The sequence below is a fragment of the Megalops cyprinoides genome, chromosome 22, assembly GCF_013368585.1.
Source record: "Megalops cyprinoides isolate fMegCyp1 chromosome 22, fMegCyp1.pri, whole genome shotgun sequence".
Classification (NCBI taxonomy): Eukaryota; Metazoa; Chordata; class Actinopteri; order Elopiformes; family Megalopidae; genus Megalops; species Megalops cyprinoides.
The window spans coordinates 2,397,327-2,409,615 of NC_050604.1; the positions used below are offsets into that span (position 1 = coordinate 2,397,327).

The window sequence follows — 12,289 nt, forward strand, 5'->3', positions numbered from 1 at the left end:
AGGCATGTTAGTTTTTGATTCATTAAACATTTTGATGCTGTATCTGTTATGAATTTTGTTAAATTAGCAATTAAATTAGTCTTGAATCAAGTTTTTTGATAAGATCATACATTTCATTATTTAAAATCTTAATGAAAGTCAAGGATTAAGTCAAATTGTAACCACTGTTGAACTCATTGAGTCGTATATAGGGGATTGGCCTTTAGCTTTATGTGGGAATGTTCATGTATGTGGCAAAAGACTCTCCTCATTCAGATAGGATACATGAACTTGATGACTTGATACATCAGAACATGATGACTTGATACATAGTAGTTTTATACATGTTATTAGCCAACAACCAGATATGTGTTTTTACAGCTAGTTTGTTTTTATATATTTAAGCTGAAAATATTTAATGCAATGAATTTATGGAGTTCATCAATCAATAAAATTGCTGATTTTATGAAAACATAATGTTCGGGCTTAAGGGTGTGCTTGAATACTTTAAGCTCAGACCAGACTCAAATCTTGCCTAATTGTAATAAGATCACAAGTTTATCATTTCAAAAAAGAGATTAATCTTCATATCTAACATAACTTTCACAACAAAGAACTTGAGATTTCATATGAAAAACACCTGAGATTTTGGTTGGCTTATAGGGGTGTTTCCCCTAATGATAACTCTATTTACATATAAATAAAGGGATAATTCATCACCCAAACTGATTTGTGTATTAATATGAGGTGGCCTCTTGGAACACAATAACATCAAGAAAACTGCAGTTTCTTGTTTATTCAAAATAAACTTTGCTTTGCTTCACAAACTTTTTTAAAAAAAAAAAATAATGATATAGCAGACAAAGAATTGATAGTCATTAAAACATGTACATTACCTGACAATGAAACACTTTAATTTCAAAAAGAGGACACTTCTACATTGGAAAAAATGGCATGTGGTTTGTAATGTATGGAATAACATCAATACTGGAACTTATTCTAAATAATGCAGGAACGGTCAATCCATTTTATAGCGTAGTATAGTACAGTAAAGTCATATTAATATTAATTAATTCTCGTCTAGTTGCAGTGGTAAAATCTGAGGGATTGCAAAATGGTGACTGCATTTTATTTTCCACCTGTAGGTTATAAGCCAGTGCCTCGCCATGGCTACAGACCACCCCCCCCTAATGGATGTGGATCGCCCATGTTTGGATTTCAAGTACAGTATCATCATCATTGACATGTTGCATTTGTAGTCCTTGGCTAAACATGTGCATTTGTCCATTTTTTCATTCAATATGCAATGGGATCAGCTTTGGCATGACCCTCTTGAAAGTTGGCTTATGTATTTGTGACATGGAAATCTGAGCAAGACTAAACAGTTTTTGGAAACATAAGAGGTTTGCCACAATACAATATGATGGAAAATGGTGGCTTAGCTGTATGCTGGAGTGTTCACAAATGCAGACCCTTTAGCATGAACAGGGTGTACTTGCCACATGTCTGAAAACAAATGTGTTACGGTACACCAAGAGCAGTACTTAAGTATGCCTGGGTAGGTAAAAAAGGCAACAACTATGACTTCTGCCAGATTACTGTGCACTCCACTTATAAGAATCACGTCCGTTTGAGAGGATTTGATTCTTATAAGCAGTTGATTCTTAAAAGTTGATTCTTAAATGTAAGTGAGAAACATTCATAGCTTAAAGCTTCAGACATATAACAAAAATGTATTCAAAATGGTACTGTTTAAAATACGAATAACAAACAAAATATGTTAAATATTTGAATCAGTGTTAGCCATTCCAAGGTGCAGTTGATATCCTGAACTGAATTCAAAAATAAAATACTAATTTGTCATTGGTATCTGATTATCTCCACCATAATTGGCTTTGTGTAGACTGTAAATGTGTGTTTCATTTTCCTTTGCTTTGTAAGATGCTCATTTATAATCTTAGGGCAGACCTGGTTCCTGGTTTTACAGATGTCTCTTTTGTGAGACTTCTCTGGCGTAAGACTGAAGAGGGCAGCATTGATCTGTAAGATTCGCCCTGCCAGTCTATGTTAACCCGCACCTCAGAACTTAAACACCTCCAGCTACTTTTTTTTTTCTCAACATATCCTAGGTGCAAGGTGATTCAGTAGTTGGCGTCAGATAGGAATTTGATATAGAATGTATTAAAATTTGAAACAGCTTTTAAATTTATGCTTCATTGAATATCATATTACATGTGAGTGAACTGATATTTACAGACTGAGTAGACAGCATTAATATTCCGTAGGAATGATTCTGTGTTTTTGATCACTCCATGCAGTTGATTCTTATGTCAGTACTTCTTATAAATGGAGTGCACTGTATTTACAATCTGAAATGTTTGAGTCTTTACTTTAAATGCGTGACCTATGTGTCAACTTTCAAGCACATCTGTGAGGGTCAATGCCCTATCCATGTGTGAGGGAATATGTGGTTAATTCTACTTGTAAAAACAGCACAGCAAAACAGCAAAATTCATTTTTGTAATAAGTGACAAACATAGGAGGTGATGTGTACAAATGATACAAGTATTACATATCTTGTGCAGCATACCTAAATATTCACAAGCACTGTACTAAAATACCACCGCACACCAAATAATAACAACCACTGTACCAAAATAACCACTGCATCCCAAACACAAAAAAACAACAACAATTGCTCTGCCTTTGCTGACTGCTCCTTGTTTTTAAACCATTAAAGTCAGGTGCTGTAGCTAAATTTCAGTTAATGATTTAATGTTAAAATATTTTGTCTAAACATACCCTATATTACAGACACAACATGAAATTCTACTCTGATGGAATGGTGGTTTTCAAAGAAAAAATGAACCAAGGAACTTGTGGATGGACCTGTTAGGCATAATTTAATGTTTTGTTTCCAAGTCTATTCAGATTGAAAATATTAACAAATGCAGGACTGTTCAAACATGGAAAAATTGCATCTACTGTGAAATTGACCATGGCAGCATAATCTCATATCTCTAGTTGCCACCATTTTCTTGAGTACAGAGCATCTTTACTGTTATTGTATTATTTCAAATGACAGTCTATGGCCATAAACACAGGATTCATCTTTAGCAGTTATTATACACTCTCGACGGCCCAAGATTAGATATGACAGGTGTATGACTTTAAGAGTAATACCGTGACCTTTTGAACTTATGTATCTCGTTAATGGTTTGAAAATGAGGAATAGGGGCATTTTGCCAGCATCATACTTTCATGCATTACCAAACCATGGCATCTATCTTTCCATCAGGTGTACTGTCTCTTTAAAAAGTTTTATGCATCCCATTATTTTCATAGAAATTCACTTTGGATCCTTGCTCCGTACCTGCTTTTGCACTTCATTGAGGCTAGGTGACGATGACTTTGCTTTCTGTTTCCAGTTCGACATTGGCATTCCATCTATGACCAAGTGCTGCAACCAGCACGATCGCTGCTATGATACCTGCGGCAACGACAAGCACGACTGTGATGAGCAGTTCCAGGTCTGCCTGGAGACCATCTGCAGGAACGTACAGAGGACTCTGGGCCTGTCCCAGAGTGTCCAAGGTAAGCCAAGCATGTGGGAGGACTGTGTGGACAGGTCCGGAGCCCACGTCTACACCAGCAGTACGTGCTCACTAGCACTTTCTTTACACCACTGTGAAGGGGTGAACTTGGGATAAAATTAATTCCCTCATGTAGAGACAATAATGGGGCAGTAGGCAGCAGTGTGGCATGGTGGTAAGGATCTTGGCTTGTAACTGAAATGTTGCTGGTTCAGTTCCCCTCTAGGGCACTGCTGTTGTACCTGTGGGCAAGGTACTTAACCACAATTGCCTCAGTAAATATCCAGTTGTATAATGGATAAATATTGTAACTTACTGAATGTAAATTGCTCTGGATAAGAGCATCTGCTAAATGACAATAATGTAATAAATGAAATCTAGTCATCTCATCAGTGCCAGAACCATTCCACCAAATGGCTGGCTGATATCCTTTCTCATACACAAGGTAAATGCTGTGCTATTGCTCTCGGCAGAGGGCAAATTCTTCCAACGGCGTTTTGTTTTAGATCATCTCAGTGTACTCTTTTAACGTATCATTTTATTTACACTGTGTGTGAGAATAAATTACTGGTTAGAAAGATGTTTGTAGCTTGTGAGTATTATTTATGTTCACAGAAAAATTATTGCTACGGCAGTTTCTCTTATCTAGAGCAATTAAACCAAGTAAAATCTTCATTCTGTCCATAGTTATTTGCTTTTTTCTTTATTTGGCAGTATCACTGAATGAATTAATTGTTGTGACTTATTTTAGTTAAAGACAGTTCATAAGTTTAAAAATCGGGGCTGGCCTGGCGCATAGGCGAACAAAGCGCCTGCTTAGGGCCCCCGTGGCCACCAGAGGGCCCCCGAGCTTGAAATGTCCCACAAGAGAGCTTGAAATTTATTTATTTATTTATTTTTTTGTGACAGTATGTCAATGGTAATCATACAAAAATGCAATATTATGTTAACCGGCTGGCTAGCTAATACTAGGTTTACTACTGGTTTAATAAATTCCCGCTGTCAGAGCTGGTGTCATGTTCGTGCGCGTGCGCACTGTAACCAGTTATGAGGTCGCCGAGGTCTGGACCTTGGTAATTTTTTTCCCTCTCAGGCTGACGTTTTGCATTATATGTGTGTGTGAATGAACATGATTTTATTTTGTGAACGAAAGTGTTTTGACATCGTCGTAAATCCCCCTGCCGACGCATCTATTAGGATAATGTTAGAGCATAGCCTGGGAAGAAGTCAACAGATGTGAACGAATTCTCTGTAGGCCCTATGGTCGTATCGATCTGTCAAATAAGACTTATTTCGGCCAATTAGAAATTATTCCTCAGTGATAAGCGACCGTGTTTTTGTCACATCTGATAGTAGGAGGGATAAGAACATTGAGAGCCTACCAGCAGTGAGTAACATTTTAGTGCCTACTAACTAGTGTCCTCTTTTTTGAAAACCAAAATATGGTCACCCTAGATAAATATTAACGTTACATATTTACCATGTTCACATATCTGTTGAACGGGTCCGTTAACTACCTGTGGGACAGCAGCGCTTCCGAATAACATTTTGTATCAGCTAAACTAGCTAGTGTTAGCTAGTTTAGCTGATACAATAGCTAAATAGTTAGCTAAGCTTGCCAGCTAACGCTCACTGTTATCATTTATTTTATTTATTTATTTAAATTATTTATATCAGGGACCATTCAGCTCTGCTCATTTGCTCAGAGCAGAGCTGAACAAAGCTCTTCAATGGTGCAGGAGCAGCATTATGAATAATCTTATGTACTAAACGGACATCTGAATACAAAATTGAGTTGTCAAAGCTTAACATTTTATATTTAAGTATATCACAATGGTGATACTGTTGTGATTTCCTGTCCAGGACTTTAAGGGCTTGTTTGTGAAGCGTCCTAATAGGTTTTAAGACAGTCTTGCTTGCCTGTGACCAACATGATATGCAGTAATGAAAACAGGAAAAAATCATGCATTCAAGTATGTCTTAGAGGCTTCAACTGTTAAAGAATTCCTAATATGTCTAAAATTAGCGATACTATATTTCAATACATGGTGCATCTTTTTAATATGCCTTTTGAATCTAAGAGTGGAATCTATAGTAACACCTAGGTATTTAAACTCATCAACATTTTTTATCTTTTGTCCATTTACATAAATATTTGGAAAAACCCTTTGTTTCTGTTTATTCAAAAAATACATATTCACTGTTTTCTCAATATTCAGAGTGAGATATGAATAACTAAGCCAATTTGCAACTTTTTCCATTGTTAATGACAATTTGGCAGCAACTTGTTCAGAGTCTTTCCCATGTGCATATAAGACCATGTCGTCTGCATACATCAGGGTCTCTACACCATCATTCACAGATGGAAGATCATTGATGTATGTACTGAACAACAATGACCCTAAAATGGAACCTTGCGGCACTCCCATAACGCAAGCTCTTAGAAATGATGTTTTATCCTTTATCCAGACGCATTGGGAGCGGTCAAGTAAGTAAGACTGAATCCAATTTAGTGCATTAACAGAAATTTTGAATTTAGACTTCATTAGAAAAGAGTACTGAATGATTGACTGTATCAAAAGCCTTACGCAGGTCAAGAAATACAGCAGTCAATTTCAAGTCCCCAAGTATCTGTTGCTCTTGAACTCGATAATGATGAAAGGATTTTGTTTACCTTTTCCTCATCTGTATATTTAAAATTCAGAATAGTTTTGTTTGTTAAAACTGTGGGAAATTGGGTTTCTGTAGGATTGCCACCCAGTTCTAGAACGTAGTTAATAAAGTACTCATTAAAACTATTTGCAACAGCTAAACTGTCATCTTGTATAATCCCATTTAACCTAAGATTGATAGGTCCACTCTTGGGGTGCTCTTTTCCTGTGAGTTGATCAATACCTTTCCATAACATTTTTGTGTTCCCTTTTGCCTGTCTTATTATTTCAAGAAAGAAATTAGCTTTGGCCTCAACCATCAACTATACTCTCCCATTTAGTTTGCTTAATTTCATTTTCAAAATGCTTCATGTCCTTCTTTGGAATAAATGAGATGTATTTCTTCCCTTCTGATTTAGTTTGATGTCTATATCGCATCTTTGACAGCTGTCTTGTAACTAAGGTGAGATTATGATCTGATATACCTGTAATTAAATTGTATGTTTTTGATAAACAATCAACTGTATTTGTGAGAATTAAATCCAACAAGGTTTTTGAGGATCTTGTTATTCTTGTTGGATTCTCTATCATCTGAGTCAAGTGAAATTCATTGGCAGTGTCCTTTAACTTCTTTCTACATATTTTATCTAACCAGTTCAGATTGAAATCGCCCATTAAGAGCACTTCTTTGCCATTACATTTTTTGAGAACATCAGATAAATTATCAAAGAACACATCTTTTTCAAACGCTAAATATAATACTGTGTTGTATGGTTTACTAATTGACAAAAATTATTCAGCAAGAGCCTACCTAAAAGTTTTAGACTTAAAACTGTTTGCTGAGGAAAGAGTGGGAGAGAGAGTGGTAGCAGGCAGCGCATAGCTCTGTTGCCAAGCAGCAGTGAGGCAACTGTCACACATCTCTGAAATAGCTGGCTAGCTTGTAAAGTTATCCAAACTATAACAACCTCATCAGTATTCACAAGCGCAGTGTAATTTACAGGACCACATCTCCTGCAAACCCCCCCAAATGAATGTGAGTGTTTACTTCTGGGCTTGCAGGAGGTCAGGAGGGTGCAATAGTTATCTGGATACGTCAGTTACTCTGCAACACCCACCAAATGTGACGAATGAGCAACCCATCCAGGGGGTAGTGGCAGGCCAACCCTTGCCGCTAATCTCTGGTCAGCAGGTCACGCTAAGGGCAGCTGCATTCTGTACTCTGAACTCTGTCTGCTGCCTACAGCACAGCCATACTCAGGACTCTGTTCTTCTCTTGTCAAAAGTATGGAAAGTGTTAATTCTCATGTGCAACATAATCGTATTTGGTGTCATTTGAAAGCTAATTATAGCAGCACCGGCTGGCACTCTGCTTCTTGTCAATGTGATTTCATCTTACAGCGCTGGCTAGCCTCATAATTCGACAGTAGGGTTGGCAACCGTCCCGTAAAATATGGAATGATCCTGTAATTGGAAACTAAAAGACGTGTTCCGTATTGAACTGGTACGGGACGTGCTTTGTTCCGTATTTTTGAGAATCAGTTCAGTGCAAATCTATGGGAGAGAAATATTACAGGTTAGACTATTAAGACAGGGAGATTTGTATGAGATAGAAGGAACCCTGCTGCTCTCCCTCAGCCTGTCTGTCATGTTATGTTCCACTACCCAAACAGAGAATGCGCTTCTCATTGGTTGTGAATCATGAGCAATGAGAAGTGCTGTCAGCGTTGCTACAATACATCTGACAGCGCTAATGATTGAAATTCTTTCACAATACCAGGTCTGTTTTATTCAAAAGTAGGGCTGGGCGATAAAACGATAACAATAATTATCATGATATAATCTTCCCTGATAGGAATATAACAAATTTTTGATAAATGTTCGATATAATTACTTTCCATGCTTTGATAGATAGCATGCACAGAAATGAATCACGAACTGACAATCATGTCACAGGAAGAGAGGTATGCATTGCACAGTTAGGTTTCACGGTGAGAGGTTTAAATTCAGGCCAGCAGTTGGTATTGTTTACAGACACAGTGGCTGACAGCCTTGTAGTTGGAGCGGAATATGCGAAATAAGCAAAATGACTGAAAGCAGTGCCCATAACCAGCTTGAAGGACGAAGATATCGTCTACAAGAAAGGTCACTCAGCTTCAATAGTTTGGAGATATTTTGGCTATTTATCCGACAAAAAACAGAGCAGCGTGCACTGCAAACTGTGCCAAAGATATGTGCCATCAAAGACAGGCAACACCACAAACCTGTTTCATCATTTGAAACATTATCACCCGTTAGAACATGCAGAAAGTAAGAAATTACAGTCCCAAATGATTGTTGTTAGTGGACCCTTGACAAGCACCAGACAAAGACAAAAAGACATCACAAATGCAATTGCATATTGCATTGCAAAAGACAAGAAGCTTATCAGAGTCCACCAAATGTAGTTTTTATATATATTGTTTTTCTTAAAATACAGTTCTGTTTTATTCTAAAGAATGAGAAAATAATATATGTTAAACTGTTGTTTTGCACAGCCCACATAAAATTCTTGAATGATAATCTGTTACGCACGTATTCCTATCGCTCGAAAATACAAAACTGATCAAATTCAGGTTTGTGTGTTTGCTTGTCTTAATACATGGGCCTATAGATACATGTCTGGTAAATGAGCGAAGCCATTGCAGTTTCCTTGATGTGATTACGTATGGTATGGATAGGACTTCTCACAACCAAGTATGTTGCCATTTTTATGTTATATCTTTAGATACAGTAAGTCTACTACTGAAGGGTAATGCAGGTGTAAGACCCATTATATTTGGTCCACAGTAGTCGAAACTCCTCAGTCCAACACCACCAACGCCCCCTCCTTATTTTGATTTCAGGAAGTTGGCAACCCTTTTCAACAGCTTTTAACGTTACCTGTGCAATGTGGTCCAACAGAGTTACTATATGTTGCTATATCAACTAATTTACAGTACTCAAGGTTAAGCTAGCTAAGACTGGCATAAGATAAACGTCTTTGCTCACAAAAAGGGGCTAGACTACTGATTTTACAGGAATCATTCAAAATGCCTTAAAAGTGAGTTGGTGGTAAGAAGGAAGGGATGTTTGTTTAGCCTACATTTTTGGTACACAATATCTTATTAGAATCACAAATTTTCCTGGGAAAAAAGTTAAAAAAGGACAAATGTACAGCTGTAAAATAAACCTGCTCTACTTATGCTTCTGGACTTTGGTTAAATGTTGCCCTGGCTACGGCCCATCATGCAAGCACAGTAAGTCAGACTAACGTTAGGTTACAGTCCATGCAAATGATCAAGCATTGACAATAGTCAATAATATTGGCGGCGCTGAGGTGGTGGGGGGCACCAAATCAAAGTCTGCTTAGGGCCCCATAAAGGCTTGGGCTGGCCCTGTTAAAAATGGTTGATAAAGACATGTAAAAAAATATGATATTTATAATATTTACAGACGTTTATACAAGAAATGTAATAGTTTCTGTAACAACGTAAAAAATGCTGACATTTAGGTTGATTTGCATTTATAAAGTCTTATTTTGAAGTTGGGAGGAAGTGACCTGTCCAGAGTTTTATGTTTTCTCGCAGTCTTGACAATATGTGTGTTCAAGGCTTGCAATGGCGAATGCACATGTCTGCTTATTTGATTCATTTTATTTTATGTACCATGTAGTCAGTCAGTAAATGTGTTTGGGAGAGACACTCGTGTGGTCATTATTCGAAGCTTCCACTACAAATCATTTTCGTGCCGAAACCCTCCCGGTTTGAGGTTTGAGATTTGAACTTGAACTTTTTAACGAAATTGGAAGCTAACTGAACTAGCAGAAATGGCCGAGCTCTGGTTGAGGAACAGGTGAAACGAAAACGCGGGGTAATCCGCGCAGCAACAACAAAGCTGCTGACTCGCATTGAGGAGGAGGTTAGTAAAGACAACCCAGACTGTGATAAACTGCGCAAAATGCTGTCGATGAAAAAAGGTTTAATAGACTTGGACAAAGGCATTGAAGACAAAACTGCAATGAAAGAATTAGAGGCAGAAATTGAAGGTGTGCTGGAGTATCAAGAACGTATTATTGTGTGGAAGGCTCGTGCAAGCAGACACATTCAGAAGGCTCAGGAGTCTGAGAGTGTGCGGGTGAGCAATGCAAGTGCAGTTTCAGAAATATCGCTAAATATGTAGACTGTTAAGCTGTCTAAGTTAGAGATAGAGAAGTTTGGCAGAAATTCTGGAGCCAATATTACACAGCCATTCATAATAATGATAAACTGTGTAAAAGGGACAAATTCTGTTACCTGAAGTCCTATTTAACTGTGGCAGCAGCAAGAGCTGTAGCAGGACTATGACCGATGGCAACTATGATGCAGCAGTAAAGTTGCTTCAGGACTGGGATGGAAGAAAGGATATTGTGGTCAGTGCACACATGTCCAAATTATTAAACCTGACTCCTGTGAAAAGATCATCAGATTTTGCAGCACTCAGGCAACTTTATGATGAATGTGAAATACAGATTCGCGGTCTAGAATCCTTAGGTATGCACAGTGACACATATGGCTGCCTGCTATGCCTAGTACTGTTACAGCTGATACCGGATGACCTTGCATTAGCCTACACACGCATCAAGTTATACTCTGATGGTGAATGGAAAGTGCTTGAGCTCATTTGATATCTGAAAAAAGAAGTTCAGAGCAGGGAGAAAGCACTTCAACTGACAAGTCCAGGTAACACACAAAGGGACAATAGAACATTCATAAGGCCAGCATCCTTCAGTGAGCATAAATCCAAAAAATGGAGTATGCCTTCAGCAGCTGCATTGCACACAGCTGGTAATGCTCCTCAGACCTGTGTGTATGGCGTCAGTCCCAACCATAAACCAGAACATTGTCAGACAACTCATTGACTGCCCGCAAGGAGAAATTGAGAAAACTGGGAAGATGCTTTGTGTGCCTAGGCTCAAAGCACATAGCAAAATTCTGCAAGGTTAAAGGTGTCTCATGCACCTTGTGTAATCGTAGACATCACCAGTCTGTTTGTGATCAAATCCAAGCGCAGCTAGACGCTAACAGTGGTGCTACAGATGCTGTGGTGTCCTCTGTGTCTGGTGCAGTGAAATTGAAGTCTGATGGCTTCAATAACACCATACTGCTTCAGACAGTCAGACAGTCAAGGCATGGACAGAGGGCCCAGCAGGAGAGTTGTGCGATGTCCACTGGATGGGGGCAGCCAGCAAAGTTTTATTCAGGAGAGTGTAGTGAAGGCACTTAAACTGCCATTAGTAAAACAAGAGACACTGCACCTCCATACCTTTGGATCTGCTGCTCCTCTGACAACAAAACACAATGTTGTGAGGGTATTGCTGGAGAATGTGTGGAATATGCAGCAAAGGATTAAAACTGAAGGAGTCGAAACCCCTCAAGCCTGCACTGCTGTTATAAAGGTCCCTGGTGAATCCATTTAAGAAGGGTGTAAGAGAGGTCTGCAGCTTGCTGATTTCCCATTAGAAAGTGCTGATGATCCAGATAATTGTGTTAATAGGAGCAGACTTTTACTGGCAAGTAGTGTCTGGTAAGATTGAGAGGATTACAGAATCTCTTGTTGCCACTGAAAGTAGATTTGGATGGGTACTGCAAGGACCAGTATCCTCATCTAGTGTGACCAAGACAGCTTGCATGCACATTAGTTTAGAGGAGGACATACAGATCTCAAAACAGCTGCATGCTTTCTGGGAGGTAGAGTGACTAGGCATTGTTAATGAGAAAACCCAAAGCCCAGAGGACACAGAGGCTCTCCAAAGCTTTGAACAGACTGTAAAACTCAAGGATGGATGCTATCAGGTTGAGTTACTGTGGCAACCTGACAAACCAGATCTTTCAGACAACTTCAGAGTTGCTAAGAAAAGGTTTGAAAGCCTAAAGAGAAGGCTAAAAACTGATGCAACATTATACACAAGATACAATGATGTCATACAGGATTATCTGCAGCAAGGCATCTGCGAGGATGTCCCAGAGAACAGCCCAGCAAAAGGGCAAGCAGAGGCTGTGAAGTATT

General features: G+C 38.5%; 1 protein-coding gene across 1 annotated transcript in view; it reads left to right on the forward strand.

Annotated features, from left to right (window-relative positions):
- pla2g12a (phospholipase A2, group XIIA) overlaps nucleotides 1-12,289 on the forward strand; it is a 30,870-nt gene that overhangs the window by 11,196 nt on the left and 7,385 nt on the right. The window contains exons 2-3 of the mRNA XM_036517292.1: nucleotides 1,125-1,201; nucleotides 3,408-3,573. Of these exons, the coding sequence (XP_036373185.1) occupies nucleotides 1,125-1,201; nucleotides 3,408-3,573 (243 nt within the window). The remainder of the gene's footprint in view (nucleotides 1-1,124; nucleotides 1,202-3,407; nucleotides 3,574-12,289) is intronic.